General features: G+C 44.7%; 1 protein-coding gene across 1 annotated transcript; it reads left to right on the top strand.

Moving 5' to 3' along the window:
• The first annotated feature begins 6,364 nt into the window (after positions 1–6,364).
• Positions 6,365–26,440, top strand: LOC146585859 (tetraspanin-36-like). Its single transcript, XM_085322183.1, has 7 exons — positions 6,365–6,480; positions 20,529–20,720; positions 21,218–21,292; positions 21,743–21,838; positions 22,345–22,497; positions 23,271–23,354; positions 24,759–26,440. Exons 1-7 carry the CDS (start codon positions 6,421–6,423, stop codon positions 24,843–24,845), a joined length of 747 nt encoding a protein of 248 aa, XP_085178309.1. The 5' UTR covers positions 6,365–6,420; the 3' UTR covers positions 24,846–26,440.
• The last annotated feature ends 210 nt before the right edge of the window (positions 26,441–26,650 follow it).

Here is a 26,650-nt window from a genome sequence, read left to right as displayed (position 1 = left end):
CTTACATGCCAAGGGGGATCCTGGTCACGGCAGTGTTCGCCAGTGGTTCCTCAGCTGGGAAAAGATAGGATATGTAACACATGATCCACCTTAAGTTTGCTAGCCCAGACCCTGGAACAACAGTAAGACATTGAGTTTTTCTTTCAAAAGTTCCTGTCTAACTGTCTGCTCCTAGGTTTGCCTAAACAGCATAACTTGAGTTTTTTGTTTTTTTTTTTCCCAGTTGCACAAGATACCATCTCAGTTTGTAAATCTGGATGGCAGTACCAGAGTGCCTTGTCAAACCAGAATAATCATTATTTTAGGAGTTTTGTCCCAACAAAATAGTAAAAATCTCTTACAACCATTTATACAAGCCCTATCAACAAGGGACCTTGGGCAGGGAAGGGAAGGGACTTTTAAGGTAACGCTCCTATTAGGTAGAAATGCATCAAAAAAAAAAAAAAAAAAAAAGGTAGTTAAAGCCTATAAGAAGTAGATCCTGAGAGGTAGTCTTACCCTTTTCATATGTCCTCTTGCAACTCTCAGTCCAGCCCCTTTCTGAAAGCATTAAATTCTGTCAAAGGCACTGTAGCCTTCCTGAACTGAACAAGAATTCTGCTTCCTGAAACCTTTATTTTAGGAAGAGCCAAACGACTTTCCAGGAAAAAAAACACATTTTGTACTCAAGTGTAAACAGCTGCACAAAATCAAACCTTTAGGTGTGGGTCAAGGTTTCAAACCGCTTTAAACACACCCAGGTGTAGAGAGCCACAACAAGGGATGGCATCACCTCTCTCCTTTCTCTGGCCATTCAGACAGATCAGTACAAAGATATAGCTCATGCAGATAAACCCGAATAATGGGATTACTTGGCTCCGTGGTCTCGATCTGCCTTGGCTCAGCTGCAGGAATGCTAACGTAGGCATGAGGGAAGGGATGGGAAGGCTTAGCCTGGAAYGAGTGGAGGATAGGACAGCACCATGTGATGATTTAAAGCAATTTGGAAAACCAGAGTCTCTTTTTAAGAGCAAAATCTGTGGTGTTGTCTTTAGCTGGCACCTTTTTATGCTAGMAAGGAAATCTAGCCAAGGACAGTAGGGCCTTTCTGCTCCTGCAGGAAGTAAATGAGGTTGACTGATATCAACTGATGAACAACAACTCTTTTTCTGCCTTTTATTTATTTATTTATTTATTTTTGTACAAAGGAAACCTTTCACTTCTAATCCCTCCAGTGGAATAATTAAAGAATTTTGAATGAASCAAGGTCATCTTCATCCCTCATAAAAGACAAAACCTACCCTACAGTGGCTCTTTATTTCTTTTGTGTGGTATTGTGGTTGGCTGCATGGGCCAGCACTTAAACACATCAGTACCCTTCCTTCTGCAAGAACAAAAGTCCTTCTCATCTTGCACATGCTCTGGGCTTCCCAGGCTGGGATCCCAAGAAGTTCAGAATTCCTCTCCAATTCTGAATTCCCCTGGGGTTTTCTCACCCATCCCACTTCAAACCATCCCAAGTTCCTCCTGTCATGTTCCCTTTTCATCCTTCATTCCAGTGTCTTCAGGCCATCTTTGAAATACGTGCTTAAGGAAACCATGACTTCTGCTTCTTGTGTCTTTTGGGTACTTTTATTCATTTTTCTGAAGGAATTGCCGTGTGATCAGATCCACATGACTGACTGAACGCTCCAAATGAGTCAGAAAGAGATACGAGAGAGTCGCATAAACACGTTTCCATTGACACGCAGTACATGAATAGCAGAGATCAGAACTTTTACTAGCATACCAGTTTTAGCAACAGATGAAGRATGAAGCCTTTCTTTCACTCAGAGTTACAATCTACACGCCAGCCCAGACCACACATCTTGACAAAGTGCCATGCAGCCCCAGCCATGGCAGGAATGTCAGCGATTTCCCCTGCCAAAGCGGAGTCCCATGTCTTGACTCTGATCTCTCGCCTTTGTCGTTAATCCAAACTTTAATTTGTGCTGATAGTCAGTGGCAGCCTAATAGTTCTGGAATGTTTAATTACGCAGCTCTAAGTAGTGTTGATTATTCTTCAGGGTTATTTTTAATAAAGCACTGGTTTCTGCTGGAACCGTGTGTCTCTCTGTGCTTCCCCTTATAGAATCTCATGGAAACAAAGACTCAAGGTTCTAGCATTGGGACATCATTTGGACAACAGTAATTCTTAGTGTTTAATAATCGTGAGCTTCCCGTGAGGACTCAGGAGAAGCTCTGAGTTGCAGCCCAGGAGTAGCTGTTTGGCCTTCAAATGTTAGGAGCTGAAGACACCTGTGAACTTACTGCCCAAATAAAGGAACCAGGGAGCTGATGGGACAGGTCTGCATTTGTCCGTGGATGGCAGTGTCAGCTGTGTGCACTGGTCACGCCTGTTGTAGTGCTTTAAGTGTAGCAGTGCAAAGGTTAGAATCCTTCCCTGACTACTGCTGAGAAACGCCCCATCCGATAAACGCTCTTTTTTACCCCTGATCAGCCCATCTGAAGGAAATGAAAGAGATCAGCTGTTCTTCTCTCTCCATACCCACCGGCAAGTAGAAAAGATGTTATTCTCCTTTCATTCTCTCCACCTTGGAAGAGCAAAGAGTGACCACAAAAAGGGGAACACAACACGAAGGAAGGTTGTTTAATCTCAGCATCAAAAGCTTAGCGTGCATACATAGAGTATGTCTCGGGGCTGCTCTGGAAGCACGTTTACACAGTTTAGTGGATCCGGCCACTAAAACTGCAGCGGGTGCTGACAGACTGCCTGCCTGAGGGCTGAGCTGCCAACGCTCTGCTCAGCAAAGGTCTCCTCCTTCTCCTCCCCACACGCTGCAGCTTTGACTGAAAAGACCCTGTCCTCTTCCCTCATCTCTGTCTCTGTCCCCAAGTTCCCTATCTCTGCTGTGCAACGACTTGTTCTTAATTCATCAAAGAACTGCCCTGGGTTGCTGAGGTGCCCTCATGCGGCCCACCTGTGTACTGCTCAGAACAGCACAGACGTATGAAAGAAATCAAATTCTATGTATAGTGAAGTGGTAAAGGTTTAAAATGCAGACTCTCATACGTGAATGCACCGATGAATACAGCTGCTGTGGGGAGCTGTGTGCTAGCGCTTGACAAAAAGCCAGTGTTTGTCCGTGTGCAGAGTCCTTGGCTTGCTAATTAAACTCAGCATAGAGATAACTTCCCTATTGTAAAAATGAGAAAATGTGAGTAACTGTTGCTGAGAAAACTATTTTTTTCACAAGTGGCCAAAAGTTGAGTCTGTAAAGCCGGCTATTGAGGAGGAACTGAAATAGTTCTGAAAGACTCTTCTGCATTTGACTTTTTTAGTCTTCGCTTTTTGCTAAATCAATGATCTGCATAAAACTGCAGTGGTTTTAGCTAAAGAGCTGTCTTTACTGACTGTAAATTTTCCTTTCCATTATTTCTATACGACTATTTTAGAGATTTAAGTTTTTTAATTGCCTTGAGAAATAAAATCATACAATACTAAAGATGTGTTTGCATCCCCCTCATATGCTAATCTCAGGAGACCCATTTTCCACCTATGCTGCTTGCATTACAACAGGCAGTGTCATCTTGCACCATGGGCCACCAAAACGTCAGCCGCAATCAGGTGGCCAATGCAACACAAAGCCATGGTAAAGAGTTAGATTCAAGCGTAGGATGAGGAAAGGACAGATTACACCACAGTTATACAAATTCATGGTTCTCACATGAACTTACACCACAATTATACAAATTCATGGTTCTCACATGAACTTTCTTTGGTGTGTTTTATCCTATGATACTTCAAAACTGCTTGCAGCAGTCTCAGAGCTCTTTGCGATGAAAATTTGGGGAAGTGAGGATGTGCTAAAAGACTGAAAAGGGGTGAATATAGCTCCCTTTTTGAAAAAAAGAGGGGGCTTGGAAATTACAAGCCAATTAAATTAACTTCAGTTCCTCAAAAACAACAACAAAAAGCATGGAATTAGTAATTGGGAAATCATTCATAAACAACTAGAAGAAAATACGGAAATGAATAAGAACTAACAAAGATTTGTCAAGGACAAACGGTTTCACTTCAATCCAATTTCCTTCCATGATGGGTAAAAAGCCTTGTGGGGAAAGAATCGATAAATGTCATACGATAAGGCTTTTACACAGTCTCATGTGATTGTCTTATAAATTTGCTGGGTAACATGGCTAGCTGAAAATACCTGTGGCGGGGTGTAAAACTGGGAAACCCTACTTTACGGCTCTACCTGTAGGAGTAAACCAAGCAGAGACAGGGCTCCTTCTCCAGCCAGGAGAGCATGAGCTCAGCACAGCTCGTGTCCGTGCACCTCCTGCACACGCAGGGCAGTTTCATCTCTGCTGCCAGTCGGGAGCAAAGGGAAAGCTGGGGTGGTTCCCTGTGTTCACGGTCCTCTGGGCTTCTGTGTGGGTCTCTGTGGGCTGGAGGCAACAATTCCATCCATAACCTGGGTGACAGAAGAAAGAGCATCTTTGGTAAACCTGGAGAGTGGCTGGGGATAAGGAGGGCTACAGCTATAGCCAAGGAAGAGTTTCCAAATGACTCTGAGCATTTGGAGGAAAGGTCTGAAAACTAGGCTTTAGTGCAGTGAGGACAAGGGCACGGTTACACACGGCAGCAGGAATAATCGCCAAACAGCGGATGAGGACAGCGGGCTACGAAGCAGTTCTGCAGAATCCCACCATCTAGAGCAAGAAGCAATCACGAGCTGGAAATGAGTCAGCAACCCCGAGGCGCTGCAGAAGCAGCAGAGCTCAGCCGCTCTAGGGGCTGCAGGATCCACTTCTGGGCAACGCGCTCTCCATTTTTAGGGTTTTCAGGAAAGATGGGGCTCAACGGGAGAATCGGATCTGGGAAAACTGGTGTGCTGGGGAAAACCTGAGCTAACGAGCAGTTTTGTCAACAGAGAGGAAACCCAAGGGGAGCTTTGGGAGATACTTTCAGATACATGGGCTGATGTGCAGAAGATGAGGAAGATAAATGAAAATGATGAAGAGAATTATTTAGTCTTTGCATGTTCGATGGCTGGTGGATAAAGCAAAAAGCAGGGGGCTAAGGCGTAGCAAGGAAAACTCAAGTTGGATGYGAGGRAAAACTTCTGCACAGTGAAGCAGTYCRATGGGCTACCAGAGGGATGCTGGAAGGCAGCAAACGGATCATTTTGATAGTTAAATCTTTATGCCCAYTTACAGAATTTAATTGTCACACATTTTAGTGAAGTAAAGTTYATTTCCAGCTCAAAAACATAATCTTCTGTGCCGCCTTCCAAAATCAGTGAAATATTTGGTGCAAATACTAGAAAAGACTCTTATTTTTGATATATTGATAGCTGAAGACACAGAATTTTTAGACTGTTTTCAGAGTTCCTGACACGGAAAAGAGAGGGAGCCACATTCCCAGAGTACTCTCATTGCTTTCAGGCTGCATATTCTGCGCCAAGTCTCAACCTATGAAAAATTTTCCTAGCAAACATTATGGCTTCTAATCCAATCTGTTGAGCTTACATGTTGCAAATATTATTTTTTTTTAAGGGAAAATGGTAGGTTTCTCAGTATTTTTCCTGAATCATTTTCAAACTTAAACTGAACAAAAACAATTAACCTAGCTAAGGTTAATAATACCCTAAAAATATCCTAAGGCAGTGAGCAGGCTGGGAAAATTGCATCCTGAATGCTGAACATTGGACAAGGGGTGAGCAACTTTGAAAAAGACATTTAGCACAGAAGCATTTGCTGCTTCTCCACTATCGTTGTCTGTCCCGGGGAGCTCCAGTGCCTGGGAAGTTTGTTCCTGATGCAATTCCTAGGAAGGCCATTTATTGCATGTTGCCGCTAAAGAACAACGAGCAATAAAATTGCAGGTGTTTAACCTYTCCTGGGCCCTCCCGTATTCACTGCAGGCCTTTTTATGACTAAAAGCAACGATTGGGTTAAACTCGGGGTGCGTGCCCAGCTCTCTGCCCTGCGCTTCCCGACCCTACAGCCTGCACTGTTCCGCTTTGGAAAGCGCGCGGCCGGCGCAGTGCTCTGGACGCCGCGCAGGCAAGCGCTTCGCCGGGGCTCGCTGGCGAGGGGTGACGGCCGCCGGGCCGAGGCCGCGCTGCGGCGGGCATCCCTGCGCGCGCCGCGGCCGAGGCCGCGCACAGGGCGACGCGCAGCTTTCGACGGGGAGCTTTGAGCTGCGGCGAAAGCTCTGCACAAAAGTGCTGCTGAACTGAGTTTTTCCAGGAGGAAAAGTTTAAAGAAATTCAAAAAAGAAAAAAGGGGGAGGGAGGAAATAACTGGCTCTGGCAGCCAGCCGCTGCGCTCCCACGCGGTGCCGCGCTCGGGGCGGGCGCGGGGCGGCGCTCGGGGCGGCCCCACGCCGGAGCCAGCACCCTGCCCGGCCGCAGAGCCGGCGCCACCCGCGACATGGACTGCGGCGTGATCACCTCCAAGACGGTGCTGGTGCTGCTGAGCCTCGGCTTCTGGGTACCGCGCGGGGCTGCGGGGCGGGCGGCGGCTGCGCTCGCCCAGGCGCTTTTTCCGCTCTCTTCCTTCCCCTTCCCTCCGCGTCCGGCTAACGGGGTGGGAGCCGCCACGGCTGCAGCCTCCGAGCGGCTGCCGGGGGGCAGAAAAGGGGGCTCGGCAGCGGGAGACGGTGCCGGGGAGCGCGACCGCCTCTCGGGCAGCCTGYGTTCCCGGGCACGTAGTTCATCTTGTGTTAGGGTTGCCCGGTGCAGGCGAGCACGAGTCATTTCTACACAAAATCCCTATATATATATATCTATATACRTATATTTGTTAAAGGGCAAGGAGACTTGTGTTCTTTTCGTAAGCTCTTGGGGAAAAAAAAGTTCTTGCAGTTCAACAGGTGGATTTTTTTTGGGGGGGGGGGGAAGTACTGTTTTTACTGGCACTTCATCAGTAAAAACGCTCAAGCCATCAGCTGTCGTAGCTGCAAGCGCACCAAGGTGTCAGTGAAACAGCGACATTAAGCAGGCGCTTTCAGGTGAGGAGCGTTTCGGGGTGGAAAATGGGTTCAGCTGGAGGCATTCAGGATAGTCACAGCTGATAGTTTTCTTACAGTTCTGCCTTTCCAAATCGCCTCCTCAATAATAACTTAAAAGCCATCAAGAAGTGCAGGGTTATGTACTTTTTGGCTGAATCCTCTGCTAGTTTGGTGGGTATTGCTTTGTGAATTGCAAAATCAAGTTGAATCAGCCCAAGTGCAGGGTGCTGCTGCTGCAAAGGAGGATTTTTCCTTGGTGTTTCCATCCCATGAGTTCTCAGCTACCCAGGAATGCCAGAATTAACCTCACCCATCCAATACTCCCCAAGAAGAGGCTATTTTCAACCTGCCGGCTCAGTCGCTGGCGTAGGGAGGCTGGGACGGGAAGGGGAAGCGGGCTGTTGAAGGGCAGCCTCATGTGACTGTGACTGTAGGCGCTCGGGCGGTCGGTGACAACATCATTCCAGTAAAATTAGCCTTGGACTTTTCCACTGTGTGGGGAAGTTTGCATAATGAATGCAAATAAATAGGTGGAAAGAGACAAYTGGGTGGCTGGAGAAGGGCTGGCAAGTGCAGGTGGCTTGAGGACTGGGGCAGCTGGGTGTGCRCCGGCATGCTCAGGCTTCCTAGGTGGTGGTATGGGGACATGCTGGTACAGGGGTGCTCGAGAGGGCAGAAGCAAGGAAGAAATATTTCTGTGAAGTGATAAAAAGTTTCATTTTCACTTTGATTCTTGCTGAGGACCAGAGCCCAAGTTGGATGAGTGCCACCAGATGGGTGATGACGCTCCTTTGACTTCAAGGCTTTGGGATTTACAGCTCTAAGTGTATTTCTTCTCCTTGGATTCCAAGGGGATTTACAGATTTGAGGTTTTATGGTAGATTTCTTCCCCTGGGATTCAAAGAGGATTTACGGATTTGAGGTTTTACAGTTATTTCTTCCCCTGGGATTCAGAGGGTGCTCCTGTGCTACCACCAACGTCAGCTGGGGGGGATAACATGCAGGTCTTGGAGAAGAGATGAGGTTGAACCTCATGTGATGGATCAGTAAGGTCCTGTGTGCTTTCACATGTGTTTTGCAACACTTTGAGTGTTTTCAAGCAGCATTTTAAACATCACCCTTTCAACAGGCTTGAAAGTGAGGGTCAAGAGCCCTGCAGCCAAGGTGAGCACTCTGTAGGGTCACAGACCTGCTCTGCTGCTCATTGGGRGGTCCCACCAAGTAGGGCTCAGCAGTTCTGTTTGGTAAGGGAGAAGGCAGATGTCTTTTCTGAAGCTAGAAAGAGTTAAAGGGAAGAACAAGAACTCTCACAAAGAGAGAAGTGATGTGGAAGGGAGGAAAAAAGAAAAAGGAAATTGAGGGAAAAACCCACAGCTTGGATTAAATCCACATTTGCGAGGAGTGTTGTGCCCTAAGTTGYAAATAGGGGCTTGCCACTGAATGGTGGTTGCAATAAGTAGCTCATCCTACTCTAGTTCTGAGCCTCCTTTATAGGCGTTTATCGCAATTTATTGCCATGCATTTCCCAAATAACATTCRTATCAATAGCCTGAACGGTGTGGGAGGCTGTATTTCTTGCTGAGTGTGAAGTAACGTGAGCTGACAACATGTGTTTGTCATGCGGTCTTATCCAAAATACTCAGAGAGGAACATTGGAATACCTCACCATGTGTATGTGGCAATCCCAYGAGCTTCAGCAGGAAGTTATATAGGTTAAGTATACCTCAAATGTACATCCTTACTAGTGCTTGGCTTTATTTTTTTTATATCGAACAACAGCTTTATGGCCTCCTAGAAAAGTCTCTGGAAACCTCTTCTGTTGTAAGGGAACTCTCTAATRTTGACTGGAGCTGTTAGGTCATCCACCTCTGTGGATAATCAGCAATTATTCTTCTGCCTTATGCATGTTTGTAACCCCCAAATTTGGGCTGACCCAGATCAGGCCTTGCTTTTCTTCTAGGCAAGGCACCCTGAAGGCCCATAGCATTTCAGTGCTATGGTGACTATTACATGTGGTAATTGCAGGAGAACTGCAGAACCTGGAATTCAGGTTTCAGCCAGGCAGGGAAGAAGGAACTGGCTCTTACACTCTTCCAGAAAATGCATGTGGGTAACAGGTGGGTCTCTGTGTGCAAGGCTCTAGATCTTTATCAAAATACAAGACTTACAAAGAGCACTGGGGTTGTTCTCTAAGCAGTAATTCATGCTTACGCATCACATRCTGCAAACCTTGCCCAGCTCAGAAATGATTATGGAAAATAAATTATCTTCTGTCTGTTCAGCAGTTAGTGCTGTTACAATGCTTTGACAGAGCTTATTGCTCAGAAATACCATAAAAAAATAAATCCTCTTTTGGATCACAGATCACTATCAGAGTACTGGAGCAAAGCAATACAAATGTGCAAGAACAATAAATAAGGGCTTCATAAACGAGGTGAACAAACAACTCTTCTCTTACCTACCAAGCTGTATAGTGCTCAGCATTTCACTTGCARGCAGGGAGGTGAGAGCAGGGCTCAGCTGAAGGTGTTTTAACCAGTGATATGCTTCCAGGTGTGTTTGATCTGCTGCCTGCTCCCTATTTCATTTCCTAGCATGTGCTGATTAGGTTTAAGTGTGTGATTAGTTTGGTAGATGGGTGTTGGCTAATTCTAGACAAAGACTGGGGACACTGATATAACTTGGGTAGCCTAAAAGAGTGGGAGGAAGGATCTGATGGGACTGCAGTGTCTTGGCAGCGGTGCTGTGAGTGAGCCTTGCCTGGGCAGGACGTGATGATGCTGACTCTGCTGGAAGGGGAGAAGCAAAATGCTGGGATTTGCTACCCTGCCCAAGAGAAGAAATAGGGAATTTGAAAACTAGGTGGTTTCCTGCTCTGACACTTAGGTAATAACCTGGATATGAGAGAGCAGAATTTGATCTGTTGACTGTAATGGGATTGTCAACAGAAGCTGCCTTGTCCAGGGGAGCAGGCCAGGGTTGTTCCCACAGGTTTTTCCCTGGTAGGGTGTGACCTGTGAGTGATAAAGCCAGACTTTGTTTTCCCTAGCTGATCCCTGGCTCTCCTTCTGCCTGCACACACTGAATGTGCTTGAGCAGGTGATGGCATGCTGTGGYGGGCTTAGCAGAGCTGTACCAAGCAGGATAGAGTGCAATCACATTGCTCTGGCTGCTTTATCCAGAGCAATAGGGTTTTTTGGCCAGTTGACATGTTTGTCTGTCAGAGCAGGTAATGGTGTTGGGATAAGTGCAGAAATACTGTCTCGCTGCTGCTGTGGTGGTGCAAGGGCTTTGAGTCACTCTGGCCCTACAAATAGTGCTTATTTTCCCCCAGCTTTGCTGTAGAGGGAGAGAATTTACAAGAGCAGTAGTCAGTCTCCAGAAGATGGGTTTTCTGAAAGCTCCCGTATTTTCATTTACAGGTACAGCAGGGCCTGCTCGTGTTACTCTCCGTGCTCGCAACTGGGCACAATTCATCTTGCTCACCTGCAGCTACCAAAAAGGTGGCTATCTGGTGTGGGCAAGCTACCTCAGCTTCCTCCGTGTTTGAACGGGAGGTGCTGCCTGCTAGCGCTGCTTAGTTCTTTCTGTCCGTGATAGAAAGCGTAAACTGTGTGCCTCGCTCTTAGCTGAATTAGATGAGAAATGTATGTTTGGAGCCAGATCCATGCTTCCGATTCAGGAAAAGGTGATGGGAAGAGAAGGTGGTGGAGCCCTTCCTCTTGTGTTGTGCAAGCGGAGGACCAAATCCAGYAGCATGTGCCTTCCTGCCCTGGTCTGTCCTGCTCCCACTCTTCCTCCTCTTCCTTCCAACTTGGAAAGAGGAAGGGAGAGGATGATAAGAGGCTCCCGCAGCAGGGCAGAGGCTGAGGCAATGCTCATTGAGGGTTATCTCTCATTCTTTTTCCTGCACAACTTCCTACTGCACTKTGATTATCTTTGCCTGTAGTAGGAAAACATGCAACGTTAGCGCTCTGAGGGGTCAGCTTTCCTGTGCAGATGGTCTCRGCTCAGTGACTGCAAGCGCCTACGTTCTCTAGTGAGAGATGTGGAGGTTTTTTTGATCTGCTAGTTCTGTAGCTTTRTTGACTCTTCACAAAACCAGGCTGGGTTCTGCGTGGTGAAAGCTGTGAACTACAATTTTGGGCTGAAACATGACTCCAGATGATTGCTGGAGTCATCCTTTCACTGGAGAGTTGAGAGGTGGCTTTGCCTTACCTCTCTGGTCATTGGTCAAAGTAGCCCTGGACTGCAAAGCTTGCTGTGGCCARCCACCCCATCTCCCTTCTTCACCCCCTCCAGGCCCCCTACATTAGATTTTTCCCAATATCTTTGGATTTATGGCCTATGACTTTCCAAGGAGTACAAGTCGAGTGCATTTTGGGGTCTTAGTCTCTCCACTTTGAGGAGATACTTGGACTGGTCTGAAAGTCCTAGAATATTTGTCAGCTCTGTGTGTGCTTTATCTATCATTTCTTGGTGCATCCAAGACTAAATCCACTTGTTTTCAGCCTCCTGGTGGTTTGCTGAGTGATCTGCAGCACTCTAGATGGTCAAGAGCTGACAATATTGATGTGGTGTCACTTTTCAATCATTTTGAGTAACTGGGAGGGATAAATGTGTCAGTTCCTGCATTCATGTATGGTTTGAAATCACTCTYGCCACTGGTGGGTGGCTTGCAAATGCGTGCCCTGAAGACTCAGTCAGTGACAAATCAGAGGAATAAGTAAATAAATAAAAAAAATCTCAGATAAGGAGAGTTTTTAATTGTAGATGTGATTAAAACCATAGCAAATAGCAAAGGCTATACTGGAGGTTTAATAGAGATACGTATATTTTTAAGGGAGGAGGTACTCTCCAAGAAGTCATTACAGTCAAGAGACCTGTGACCTGCTCTTCAGCTTTCCTCCATCTGCTCTTAGGCAAATCCTTAATCCTGCCTGTATCTGTGSACTGAGCGGCAGACAGCTCTGCTGTGTTTTCCATGCTCCACGCGATCCTTGGCGAGAAAGCATGAAGCACGTGGCAGCTTCCTGCCTCGTGTCGTGGGAAAGCTGCCAATGGACTGCAGGGTCCGTCTGACTCGCACCAGCGAGGAGGACSTCAGGAGCTGCTCCACCAGGGACCTGATTATGTGCATGGGGTGTGAAAACCAGAGCGGTTGCTGAGCGGGGCTGATGCCCGCGCTTGATACCGGGCTTGAGATGAGGCACGTTTAGCCTTGCAGAAGCGCTGGGGCTTTGCCCCACTGGTCGCAGTAGRAGGGAGGAAGGTGCTCAGCACCTCTGCGTGTGCAGCTCGTGGCAGCATGGAAAACACCCAAGACCACCTGGAACTCCTGGACTGGGCTTCTTTGCTGAGGTTTTTCCATTAATGCGCTTTACGTCATGTTATGTTTGCAGGATACCTTGAACCGCTGGAGTTAAATGAATAGGGCAAAGCTCCCACATTTTAAATTTCTTTGGCCAAAACAGCAAAGCAGAACTTAACTGACTTCTGGGAGAATGTGCTTTGCTGTATTTGCAGGAGCCTTAGAAAGTAAATTAAAATGAAGACAGCAGTGTGGTCAGAAAAGGAGAAGAGTTGAGTTGGTTTTTTAGTATGGTGTGACACTGCTGGCCCTTCTCYGCGTGTTTCCGATGTAGGCAGACCCTGAATAACCACAGATGCTGACGAGCTCCAGGGATTTTTTTACTTCCTCTGTAAGAAGTTGAGAGCTCGAGGACACTTTTATCCAGGTGGAATAAGTGGATCTTTATTGTAATTTATATATAAACTGTGAGTTCCTTGTGTTTTCCTAGGAGCSTGGCACCACTAAGCTGCGCCGAGTTTGCTTTACCCTATCAAACGTGCCAAGAGGAGCTGCCAGGATCRCTTTTACACCAGCAGAATAGCAAGCTGCGCTCTTTCTCGAGGCGGACTCGCACGTCGGCCGCKTGTCCCCTCCGTCTGGGCTTCCCTGCTGCCGCCGTTCCTTCCCTCGYGGCCCCGCTTTCCCTCTCCAAGGAGAAAGTTATTTAACGCAACTTTCATTAAAACCAGAATCCCCTCTTGAGCGTGAGGATTTGCAGCACGTGGAAAAACTGCCAAGTCTGGTGGCTCTGTGTCCCCAGGCTCGGCGCAGTTTTGTCACTTATGGCCCCCCCGAGTGCTTTACCCGAGGAGACCGCAGCTGATTTGGCATCGTGGCTAACGACTAGCGGAGGAGCAGCAGTACGTCCCTCCGGGAGCCGCCAGCGCTGCTGGCGGTTCGGGACGGCTCGGCCGCAGCTTTGACGCYTCATGCGTCGATCCAAAGCCAACGACCAAGTTTAATGTTTCTCTTGCTTTGCAAAGTAGAGTCTAGGGGAACAAAAGAAGTCAGTTCAGTGGGTTTTGTTAGAATTGCTCGTTTTAAAATTGCGCCACGCAGGGCCGGGAGCCATGGCAGATGCGGACGCGCTGCTGCGGTGGGGATGCCTGTCTGGCGCCCTGGGAGCCTGCCGCTGCGTTTAAGGGGTGAGCTAGGACACGGCTGCCCTGGATGAAGCTGAATTATGCAAGAATGGCAATAATCAGTTTATCGTTCAGCTAAATTAATACCACAAGTGTGGCAAGAAGAATAACTGAAGCCACCGGGTCTCTGGCATCTGGCAGAGCTTTAAACCAGTGCCAGGACACGGGGAGGAATCCGTTCTGCTACGAGCGGGTGCACAAGSGAGAGGGGAAGAGCTGACTGAGGATTGCCCTGATGGCAGGGGAGAAACAGCCCAGACCACGGGTGTGTGTCAGATCTATAGAGCCGGATAAACTGGTGGCACTGGGGTTTACTGGGCCTGGATGGAGAACTGAGGGTTAATCTCTTGCGGTACCAGGCAGCACTCAAAACTGGCCTGTTTTCCCCAGCGTCACTGGGAAAGCTGTTGTTGGCTCCACAGATGCAGAGTTAAGCGGTGGCTAGGAGGGATTTGCCTGGCAGGGAACAGGCGTGGGAAGAATCAAACTTGTGGTACCGTAGAGCAGAGAGAGCCAGAAAGGGCAACCCCTCTTGCCGTGCAGGCTGGTTGTTTTGGGGGGTAATAAATTGGAGGAAGTCTTTCGAAAAAAAGGTGATAGCATTCCAGTTAATGTAACTGCTGAGTATGAAGACCAAACATCAGCATCGGATGTAGTGGATGAGATGCTCYGACTGAGATCCCTGCCCTGCCAAGGTATCAGCAAAGGGAAATGTGGTTTTCAAGTCCTAACGTCAACTAAAACGCGGAGGTGTTCGTCCAGTGAAGAAGCGCAATGGAATGGTTTAAAAAGTTTCTGTGTACATGGYGATACGTAGTTTTCCCACAATATATTTGTATTAGTGTTTGCTGCAGAAAACGAATGGTATTGCTCTTCAAAAACAGACAGAAATGTCTACCGTGCATTTCTTCGCTCAAAAACTTTTAACACTTTGGAAAATAGAGCTGAATCAATCCAAGTTATGTGCTTTGGTAGATATTACTGCTGGGCCTGGGAAAGCTCTGTCCTAACACACTGTTTTGGGASAAATGCCTTTAAAGTCACACACTACCTCAATTCTTTCACTGTATAGAGGATGTGTCTTTTTGAAAACGCTTCCTCGGTAAAATTACAAAATCTGACCAGGCAWCTCTTTTGAGCTAATGCCCAACATAGTAATGCTTCTGATATTGCTGTTGTACCGAATGGAGAGCTCTTATCCCAGCTTCATCTAATGTTAATGCTCCAATTACTGGGGAAAAAGAAAAGCTTCTGTGTTTGCAAAACTATGCTCTAATGCTGAGAATCACCCGTATTCTGGGCCTGCTGCTTCCATTCTTAAATTGTATGTACAGTTTACCTGGTCTTCACAGCTTTTAGTAGTACAGTTTCGTTACCCCAAATTGGACTGACCAGCCTGAAGATGGGGGCCACTTTCCACCATCAGGTCGTTCACAGTAAAAACTATGCCGGGCCCTGTTAGCAGACAGTAGGATAGTAGGAAAAAAACTTTTAAAAACTTAAAAGCCTAAGCAAGAAACCTTTTTATAACTAGTAGTTTGACTCCATTGCTCTGTTGCAATCAGATATGGGCAAAAAGAAACCTATGCTGATAAATGCAAAAAACAAACTATCAAAAACCTGTTTCCAGCCATTGCACAAGGTCAATTTATTTAAACGGTCAAAGAAGGGAAAGTGAGGAGCTGTTCTGCCTGACTGAGAGATGCAAATATTGCATTTATATATATATATATATTTTTTCTTTTCAGAGGAGTTATGCAGAGGGAAGTTTGAGGGGCCCCTTCTATGCGTACAGCACCGAGTGCAGGGAGAAGGTGGAGGGGTGAAGTATTTGCATGGCCACAAGTATCTGTTTTTTTTCTCTGGAAGGGGAGAAGGTCCCGGTCGTCAGCAAACTCGCCTTCTTGGCAGTGGGTAGGTGGGGAGTARGATATTATGCAAAAATCTTGCTGAATCTTTTAGAAATTTATACATTATCGCATCCGCTAGCCTCCAAAGGCTTTGCACCCCCAGCTGACCTGTTCTGCGCCAGCGAGACGGTTCGGGCGCCTCTTATCCATCCAGCCGTAACCCCTCCTGTTTCGCAGGCCAGATTTAATAGCCCCGCTGCTACGTGGGGGATATTTTGTGGCTGCAGAGATTCACGTAAAGGGCTGAGTTTCTCACTGCTTTGAAGCTAGTTGTGTGTGTTAGCGCAGACGAGCATCACCTCTGTGCACGGGTGACGTAGGCTGGCTGAGCGACCGCACTCGGCCCCTTGCCAGAAATCAGCTCGGGAAAGCTTGGGTGTTACCGCTTTGCTTTCTTCCAGCCCGCCCCAGCAAGGAGTGCAGCGTTCACGCTCGGGTAATTTAAGAACTCTGCTCTCTAAAAGAGGCTCAGGATACAAGAAGCAARTATTGGCTGGCATCGGGGCCTCAGGCAACCAAGCCCTGGCGGGCGAGAGCGCAGAAGGGATCACGGCTTTGCTGGCCAGCTGTGAAAAGGGGCTTTCTGACAAAATTTCCGTTTGCCTCATCGCTTCAGCTCGTCTTAAGAGAATCGTCAGTGTTGTGAAGAAATGCAAGCAGGGTTTCCTGGGGGAGCCCCAGCAAGTCGGCCAGGGGGCTTTTGGGGCAGAAGGGCATAACGTCAGGATATTCCGTTTGCGAGTGGCCCGCAGCCTCGGGGAACCGGTTCTCCTGGATCTGCCTGACTTCACGCCTCGGCTTGGTCTGCGYCAGGCTCGCTGCCCGCGGCGGCTGCTGGCATCGGCCCGGGCCTGTTCATACCGCCCGTGGCACAATTCTGCACTTTGGTCTGGTGCCTTGGAAAAGTTGCAAGCAGCTGGCTGAAAAAAAAAAAAGAGTAAAGAATAGTAACACCTTTTACTATTCATTTTTTTTGAATAATTGTGGCAAACTATCAGATTATTTAAGAAGCATTGAGGAGTTCATAATAAAGAATGAATGATTTGATCTCTTCACCCCTCTGTAAGTCGTTACTTCAACCAGCCTTTATATCTGTGAAAGGTTTTTTGAGATTAAACAGAAAACTCTTTAAATCAGGTCTACTTTATACTTTCTATTCTTGACTCAAGGTCTGTGATCACAAGCAAAAGGAGACATGTCTTCTCATACTTCTCCTCTAGAAAAAATTTGTCTTAATTTTAAGGGGTGGGCTGACAGGTTTTGCAATGTTAGAGAAAATCCCTCCTCCAGATTTCAAGCTTTCCTTAAATATGGGAAAAGCACTGGGGGAAAAGCTTGGAGAATGACATTCTGAAATGTTTTTCTCCTCTGCTTTTACAGTTTGGCACTGTAAAAAAATAAAATCATCAGCAAAAATAAAACTAGAACAGCTGTCTACCTGAAATGTGTTCTGCTTCCACAGTGATCAATCCTTCTGTTTAGGCTTCATAATCTTCACTTTGATTTAAAAAATGTGGGTGAAGTCTTGGGTGTATCTAAGTTTATAGAGAAAAATCTGAACTTCCCTCAGGCCAGATCTTAACTCAGTATCTTTTATTTTCACATCATTATGCTTCCTTTTTCTCCTTAAAAGCAGAAGTTCTGAATTACAACAATAGACCACTTGCGGGCTGTGYTTCCTGTCTGACCAGAGTGCAGGTAGTCCTGCATGTTGCAATAAAAACTTGTGAAACTGCCTGTCTGTGTATGCAAGAGGCATTGATAAAGTCTGGAGAAGAATCTCCTGTGAACACGGTGTTAGACCTTCTGGTATTGGCCTCCTGTTGCAGAGCTTTGCTAGTTCTGGCTTTGTAGGACTGCTGTGAACTGGCTTCACAATGTTTTTATAAATTTTTGGTAACCCTTAGCTAGCGACACGGGTTTGCTCATTGCCCAGGACTCATGGTTTATCTGTCTTTAGCATCTCTTGTGCATGGTTTCTCTGCATTTGGCGTTGAACACATTAAAAACAGGTAGAAAACAGGATGTCAAGTACAGAAGAGAAGCAAAGAACACAGCTGTTATCTAAATCAGTTGCAGAAACCTAGTGGAAGGATTGGGAGGTCCTTGCAAGTCTCCACATGTGTCTCCATTTTATAAGAAGATTAGCTGGTGCAGAGGGTTTGGGATTTGTAGTCCTGTCTTGTGCCACAGAAGTGCAGAACTACTTGCAAAGGTTCCAGGATTAGAGTGACAGAAAACACTAGGGCTTTAAACTCTCTGGATATGACAAACAAACTGGGTTAACTTTGCACGTTAACTAAGTCACGTGGCTGTTTTATTTTGCATGTTTTGATGTGACTCACTTCTGAATATAGCCAATTTGTTTATCTGCCAGAAACATGGTTTGTGCTTTTTGTATGCTGGTTTTGCAGCCTGTCCTGCCTTTCTCATGCTAGCTAAAGTCACCACGGCTCCATTCGCCCAGGTTTTGCTTTCTCCATCCCAAGCCTTTCTGAGGATCTCGCAGCCTTTCCATTTTTCCCTCATCAGGAGCTGCAGGCGCTCGACAGTCAGTGATATCCTAACCCAAGTGCTCAGCTCCACTGACCAAAGTCTGCTGATGTCCTCAAGAAAAAAATCTGCTTATTAGTAGCTAGCTGTGATTAGATGCAAGCGTTTGGCTTGGTAGGTGCACATGCACGCAGTAATGCGCGTACAGGAGGCTTCATGCTGCTGGCAGCCAGCTCCACCTTTGTGTGTAGGGGCAAATACCTCCAAGGACTGAAACTTTTAAAACTRTAACTCAGCTCTGCGTTAGGTTTGCAGTAATGGCAGCAGCAAAGAGACCAAAGACTGGAGGTGACGCCTTTGGGTTGGGATATAAGCACTATGGCTGGGAGCATCACCATGTTGTATCTGTGTTCTTGGTGGTGGATTATTTCTTGGCACATGYTGAGGAACCATCGCTCACCTATATGAACTCTCCCCCAAACCAGACTCCAGAATACCATTGCTCTCTAGCCACACCTGTTTATTAGGAAGGCTTCAAAACCCAGCAACACATGCAGTCAGGTATTGCAATCAAGGCAGGACTAGTAACTAYGGTATTACTCGTATTATGGTTTTAGCCATGCACAGGGTTAACTAGGAAGAAGTTAAGTCAACCCAGATCACTCTTAACTCTGCTCCTGCTGTGGCCGCTTGGATATTTTTCACTGCTTCCATGGGAACAGGGGCCAAATTCTGAGCCGTTCCCTGAGCTAAGTGCAGGGCCTGTCTGAGTAGAGTACTTCTGCAGWTGAGAAAAGCTACTGCACCTCCAGTCATGAATCTTGTGGCCCAGCTGACTGTCACCTGATTCAGAATTAATAAGTGCCATATTCGTTACATTCTGGCTATTAAAGCTGCACTAAAAAGTTTGCAGGAGTAAGCAAAAAGTTGCAAACTAGAGGCAGCAAATTTTCTGCAGGAAGCTGCTCTATTTTTCCCTGCAAAGCTCCAGACCCTTCTGGGGGGAGCTCACCTGGAGAAAGGGTGCCGAARGCCTCACTGCTTTGCCTTTGCTGCAGGAAGGTGCTCCTGGTYCTTGTGGTGAAGACACTGGAACGCACAGTTCTCCTTTGGGCCTTTCTGAATCTCCAAGTTTCTCTGCTATTTTAAAAATGAAAACATAAAACAAACTTGGATAAAACTTTCAGGAATATGCCTTTTTTTCCTTCTTTGGAGAAAATAGTTTGCTTGGATGAACTTTGTAAAATAACTTTTTTTTAGGCTTAACACCTGTTTCAAATAAAACAGAGAGTGCAGAGAGTAGAATATAATAGCTTCTTCTTTGAGATGAAGAATACTGAAATAAATATGGAGCAGGATCTTACACGAGACATGATAAACAGCTTTAAAGGTTAGCTTGATCCTGGTTGCCTCACTTGGTGCATCTCATCCCAGTAATTTTTAGGTATGGGCAATGTCTGGGAATGGCAGGCACGTGTGAGCACGAGCTGTCTGAGGTGAAGGATGCGCCCCAGGCCTGGAGGTAATTATGGGCAGGCACCAGACCTGGCCCAGGGAAGGAGCCAAATATGGTGAAGGAATTAGCAAGTTCTAGCTCTAGTGCAAGGAGTGTTTGATTTAATTTAAGCGTACAGTGCTAGGAGAAGTAAGGAACAGCTTGTAGGCTGCACGATGAAATCCAGCTGCAGTCTGTTGACAACAGGCTGTTTTCCCTCAAGTTTCCAGAAGGTGGGTATGGTGGTGCTGCCAGTTTTACTGGTTCAGTCTTGGGCTGATGGRCCACAGGGAGTGGACTGACTACAACCCTCAGGAGTTTTTTAATGTCACTGTCAAGGCTTTGGCCAGGCATTGCTGAGCCTTTYGGTGTCACTTCCAAGGCTGTAGCCAGTTTTGTGGCTAAAAGCCTTCAGTCTCCAGGGCTGCTTGTTTGGCATCGGTCCCCAGCGTGCCGCTCTCCTACATTGACTTCAGTTGGCAAAACATACTTTTCAAGGAGTTTGATTTTAGAGGAAGCAGCAACCTGTTTCCTTCAAGATGAGCAAGTTTTGGGTTTCGCTGGGACTGGGACAGTTGTGCATGTCTTAGTGGTTGATGGTGGCCTGCAAACACAACTGAACTGAATGTTTCTTATCACTTTCACCTGTTGCCAATTTTGCAGAGGGAATTACTCCCAAGAAGGGTTTATTGAGACTTTTTAAAACCTGATTGAGTGATATCTTTTTTTGTTCCCCCCCCTCCCTTTTCTGAAGAAAGTCTAAGAAGCCTCTTCTGGTGTAAATAACAGAAACCAATCATCTTGGTTAGCAATGAACAAGCCCTCTCATGTGCTTAAATCCCACCTTGGCTTTCAGAGTTTCCATGTATTCAAGAGTAACACTTGAGAAAGTGGAAAGGATGAGGTTTTTCTCAAAAGAACAAACTCAGTCAAAATAAAGTAGTAGAGGAATGATTCACTAGATGTGGATTTGTCCTTTCTGTTTTAAGGTTTGGATGGGGAGCTATTTTCAAATGCACACCTTTTTTGTAGATCTTTGCAACTCTAGTCATTAGTTTATGCTATTACAAAAAAGCTCAGATTAATTTTTCTGGGAAGACAACAAATAACTGCAAATAACTTTATTGCATTTCAGGCAGCAGCAGCTGGTCTTAGCTATGTTGGGGGATATGTCATCAACACCTACAAGAGTTATGACAGCTTCCTGCAAGACAAGTACGCTCTGTTGCCAGCGGTTGTCATTATTTGTGTTGCCATAGTAATGTTTATCATCGGGTTGATCGGCTGCTGTGCCACCCTCCGGGAGTCACGAGTCGGGCTGGGGCTGGTAAGTTCTGTACATTCTGGCATGTCCTCTTTCACACGCTGTTGCATGGGGCATGAGTTGCATGAATAGAGCTGCAAGYGAAGATGTTACTGGGATACACGGCTGAGGCAGTGCTCCTTCATGGGAGCTGTGTACCGCTGCGAGGCACTGATTGATGGCGGGTGAATCATTAGAGCTTCACTGCCTTGTGCAGGCTAATACCCGCAGCCATTTACAGTTTTTGATGTGGTGCTGCCTGCAGAACAGCCCAGATTCCCCGTCTCTGGGGAACGATCCAAGTAGCTGTCTTCTCAGGAGCCCCGTTCTGGGGAACTCCAGTTATTGCCACAGCTAYGCATGATAATCTCCTTTTTCTAATTACTTTCTGGAGACTGTTTTAATTGGCAAGCAACAGTAGATAATGATAACTGACTCAACGTTATCAAGCCTTGTGGTAGGAAATGTGCAATTGCGTTCACACGCTCTGTATCCTTACAGCCTCTCTCTTTGGATTTCAGTTCTTGGCGATTATCCTGGTTATCTTTATTGCAGAAGTATCAGCTTTTGTCCTGGGATTTGTTTACAGGGGAAAGGTAAGAATTAGCATCTCTGTACTAACATAGAAGTAAAGAATAGCTCYTGTGTTATTGGAGCATTCCAGTATATCCAGCTTTCTTGCCCTTCATCCTCTATCCTGAAATCTGCAGGGAAGTGGTTACTGTGGGGATGCAGAATGAGGACGTCACCACGAGGTATATGAATTGACTCTTGTTAGGAACATGATAAATACATTAAGTATCTGGCAGGCATCACAACAAACTCTAAGTTGGATTAAACAGTTGTTGATGCTCACRAAAGAGGGCTCTTAAGTTAAGAAAGATCAGCTTATATCCAGGAAATTATTCTGATTAAGTGCTACTCAGATTTTATCCAAAACTTTGGGTTTTTTTTGACTTTGAAGATACAGATCTTTTGCAGTTTCCTTTAGATAATATTCTGAGCTGTTGTTTTAACATAAAATGGGTATTTTTCTCTCATAATAGGTAAAAACTGAYGTGCAGGGCACGATGCTTTCAGTCTTCCAAAAGTATGATGGGAAAAATTCAGAGTCTACTGTTGTGGATTACTTGCAAGAACAGGTAAGGAAGTCTTTAAATTCAGCTGAGAATTGTTTAGAAGTCAATCAATTGGACATTAAACAAGGAATTTGGGCTGGGAGCGGGAGGGAAGGAGGGTCAGTATGAGGGTGTCCGGCAGCAGCATTTAGCATGTGATTCTCCATGGCAATTGGGGTGCTCAGAGTTGGCCTTCTGAGTCCGGATGTGAAGTTCATGTAAATTAATGACTGTTGACATGAGYGGTCGTGGGATCAAATAAATGAGTGAATATGAATAACTGCTGCTGAGAATCCTGTACCGTGAAACAGAAAGATGTCAGAAGGCAGTATCCTGCAACCTGTTGCTTAAATACTATCTTTTACAGTGAATAAACGGACAAGGTGATAATAATGTCTGAGGGAAGCTGATCTGTAATATCTACTGCTCTTTCCCTGAAGTACTGCTGCTTCTTGTAAATCCATCACCATCACGGTCATAGCCACACAGATAGCGTTCACACATCCGTGTAACTGTTTTGTGTCTGGCAGCTTCACTGTTGTGGGATAAAGAACTACAGTGACTGGACAACCACACAGTGGTTCAACTCCACGGGTAACAACAGTGTCCCTCTGAGCTGCTGCAGACAAGGTCTGAACAACTGCACGGGGAGTCTGGATCAGCCACAGGAAYTCAACACACAGGTGAGGGTGAAAGGCAGTTTCTCATTTCCACGTTGTACTGACCCATGACCATTCTCTGAACCAACCAGAGTCAGTGAGGGTTCAGATAGGATTTAGAGACGATTTCTTCCAATTCTTTCTAGCAGTTTGAATCCGAAACTTTCTTCTCCCCATGTTTTCCACTAGATAGTTTCCTTCTTGCGTAATTCTATAAAAGTACTTAGACAACCAAAGGAGAGCACCAGGTGTCTTCACAGGCATCAATCTGTATGTTTGGTCTCCTCTGTCTCCTGGTACAGCAGCAACATGACTAGGCCAGAGTGCTACGTGCAGGCGAGACRTTGTTCAAACAGTTCTGGAGTAAAGGAAGATACTCTTTTAGGACTGACTGTACTTATTTTGGAAAATTACATACTAGATTCTTCAGTTTGGGGCACAAGTCCATAAATTTCCTTTTATAGAGATCACTGTTGGTCTTCATGGCACTGAGTTTTGGGTACTTCCTTGTGTAAAAAGTGAATTGAGCCAAAGGAGATTCCKAGAAGCAGCAAATGTTAGTGAGTTACAGTGTGTCACTGCATCTCCCCAAGCCATCAAGTCCGAAAAGCAAGAATGGAAGCCATCAAGTCCTCGGTGGCTGGTTAGACAGGCTCTGCAAGGTCCTTCTTCCTTTCAGAAACTGTGTGTGTGTGGGGGGGGGTGGGTTGTTTTTTTTGTTTTTAAGGGAAAAAAAAAGACAAGCTGTCCAGCTGAATTATCTTTTGAGTTCTTTTCACTTTTTTCCTTCTTGGCAGGGCTGTGCGGTGGAGCTGGAGTCTGGGCTGCAGAGTGTACTCAGCTATGCTATGCTTGTAATCCTGGGATTTGCCATCGTAAAGGTACTGCTAAATGTTTCTACTTCTTCCCTCATGGAAAATAATATTGCTTCCTCTTTAATGTCCTCTGGCTTTTTATTATACTATGTCCTTTCTCTGTCTGCGAAGTAGACCCTATCCTCCGTTCCTTCCTTGTTTTCTTCCAGTTTCCTCATTTTTGTCTGCATGACAAGAAGAGAGATCCAAAAAAGGGGGGGGGGGATTTGGAGTGGAAAATAAAAGGAGCTGTCTTGTTTTTTTTGATAGGAATTACAACCAGTTAGGTGTGCTTAAAGGCCTAGATCTAAAACTTTTTATTAAAACAATAACAACCTTTCCTACACTTAACTGGGATTTTAAAAATTGCTCTTCAAAGTTTGTTTTGGACACAAGCCAGTCAATAGTCCTGTGCTTGGAGACCTGGAATCAAAATGGACAACAAATATGACCAGGAATGAAAATAGCTAGACTGTTTATAGAATTGCAAGATATGAATTAAATGAAAAGAAGTTAGAAACCAGAACAAGTTGTCCTGCATGTGAAAACCAGGTTTTAGAAGTCCTGATGTAAAACTTCTAGTAATTGGTACGTGCAAGAAATGTGTATGCAGCTTTATGAAGATTTGACCCATACATTTTAGCTTGGTGGTTTGTTCCTTGTACCTTTTTGCCAAGTTTTGTAACCTCTTCCTTGTTGATAGAGATGAACATGTAATAACAGCAAAATGTTTCTCCTTTGAGTTATCTATTTTTGGTAAAAGAATATCGGTAAGTAGAGCCAGCATAGAACAGTTGCTGTTAAATTGATTAAAATTTAACTTGATTAAAATTTCCTTTTCTTAATTCTGGCCCTAGGAGAGAGGTGATTGTTTTTTACTGCATTATATCTCATAGTGTGAGTTTTAAATTACTCAGAAGTTTCCATCACTTCCCTCCCTCTGTAAAATGATCGATTTTATACTCCCATTACATGTGCCTTTTATTATTTGTCTGTGATGAATCCTTCCACCACAGTTTCTTCTGTGATCATCTCCTATGATTACCATAACATATTCTGCACTATCTTTTATTAATCTATCTTATATGCTTAAATGTTTTATAGAAATACATTGTAAATCCAGAATATTTGTAATTTTGTAATTTTTGTAAGTCCTATATTTTTAATAAAATTATTGCCATGGTAAGATACCTAGAAATTACTGTGAATGTCTAAATTAATGAGAAAATCTATGGTAGAAAAAAATGTGTCAGATCTAGTATTCAAATGTGACATACAAAAAGTCATGTCATTTTCAAAGTTCTTTTTAATATGAAAGGCATGTCCTTGCTATGATGATAAAAAGTCTAATTAGCATTTAGGTATTGGATCTGAGGAATGAAACAGAAAGATGTAGCAAAACTAAATCTCTCTTGTGCTTTCTCTTTTCAGTTCTTTGGCATGCTGAGTGTCTGTGTACTTACTTGCAAGAGAGAAGACAGTGGATATCAGCCTCTTTACTCAGGGGTGTTTGCTTGATAAAACACGAAGATCACTTTGCTTCCTGATGACAGAATAGATTTGTAAGGATACATGCTAAAGGACAATTTATGATCTTTTGGTTAATATTTAATTTTATTTACATGAAACAGAAAGAACATAGTGTATTRATCTGGAAAAGTTTCTTGTGGGTGTTATGTGAAATGACACTCAATGTTTAGTGCCATAGAGTAACTTACTCTGTTCTTACACACTGCAACTTCCTGAAAAGGTGTTTTAGATTTGCATTTGTGACTTTTTCTACATAGCAACAGATAGTGTAGCAGRGTTTAGGAAGAAATCTGCTTCTGCAGTTCCCTTCTGTACCCTAGAACATGCAGAGAGAAGTGTTATTTTTAATCACTAAATTGACTGAGAAAGCAGGAGGGATTCAYTGACTGCACAAATACCAGATCATTCTCATGACATGGTTAAACAACAAAAGAAATTCTTGAATAGGAGGATCGAATATTCCTTGTATGCCCAGGGAGTTAGAATACATTTTTTCTGTATCTGGTAGTGTTTCTTTTTTGTTTTTTCTTCCTTGCTATGGTTGTATCATGTCATACAGTTTATTGCAGAGGTTGTTAGTGCAAGACGACCCTTTGGAGTGCTTAAAAACTAAAATAGAAATTTGTGTTGTCTTTTGAAGCAGCTAGCAAATGTGAACAACCTCAGATGATGAGCTGGCCTGTATTTTGGGCTTGAGGCATCTCTGGGAGTTTTCTTGTTTTGTCTTTTTTTTTTTTTTTTTTTTTGAAAAAAAGTTAAAGACTGCTTATGAAGCAAGGCTTTTGATCTTTTCTTCCCTTGTACTAATGCTTTCATATTTTGCCTGCACAAAGACACACTTTCTTTCTATTTAACTTAGAAGTTGCAAGAGTTATTTGGATGGATACAGGCTGCAAGGTGAGAGTTGCAGGAAATGTTGGGTCAGCATGATTACGTAGATAGAGGACTCTTGGAAGGGTTAGTGCAGAGTTCCCTGTGTCCGTGAAGATCTGGCTGCTTTTCACTATTATTAAGATAATACATTCCTGTACTGGATAGCTGACCAAGCAACTTCAGTAACCTATTGTAAGCAAATGAATCATGTGATTCATTTGCTAGGTTTTTTTTTCTCCTAAATCTGCTTAATATGGTCATTTCTTGGATTGCATTATCTCTTTAAAAATGATCTTTCTTTATCACATTTCTGCGTTAATCTATTTCTCAGTTCTTTAAGGATTTGTATGTATTTAGGGTTTTTTTTTAAGGGCTAAGATGTGGGGAGGGAGGGAGCTTTGAGCTAGTCTTGATTGGACAATTGTGGAAAAGAAGCAGCATATTTTTTCTTTAAAGAGATGAGCAGTTCCTCCCATAGCAAACACTTACATATGTAGTTATTTAGRAAAAAAGAAAGAAATTTAGGGTAAGTGTAAGCTGGTTTGCTTTGTTTCCTCCCCCATCACCAAGAGATGGAAGAAGGAATTGGTGATGATGATATTCTATAGAAGACATACTGGTATAAGTATATATTTTAAAGTGTTTTAATTGAGGGTTTTGTCTTCTGTTTAATGCCAAAATAAACCAAAGTTATTTAACCAATTAATAAATGCTGGTTTTGTTGGTGATTCTATTTTATGAGGTATTTTGGTTTGGGGATTTTKTGTGTGTGTGTCTTTTGGGATGATGTAAAATCTATCCTCCTTTTTTTGCAAGAAGCAGGAGTTCAGCAATGCAAGTGTAACTTGCTGTGAGTCACCACATTGAAAAAACAAAGCAGGGAACAGCAGGCACAGGAGTTGGGTAGAAGATAACCAGGA

The sequence above is a fragment of the Rhea americana genome, unplaced genomic scaffold, assembly GCF_003343005.1.
Source record: "Rhea americana isolate MKP2758 unplaced genomic scaffold, rheAme1 scaffold_75, whole genome shotgun sequence".
NCBI lineage: Eukaryota > Metazoa > Chordata > Aves > Rheiformes > Rheidae > Rhea > Rhea americana.
The sequence above is the reverse complement of the archived record's forward strand: the minus strand, read 5'-3'. Positions and strand labels throughout refer to the sequence as shown.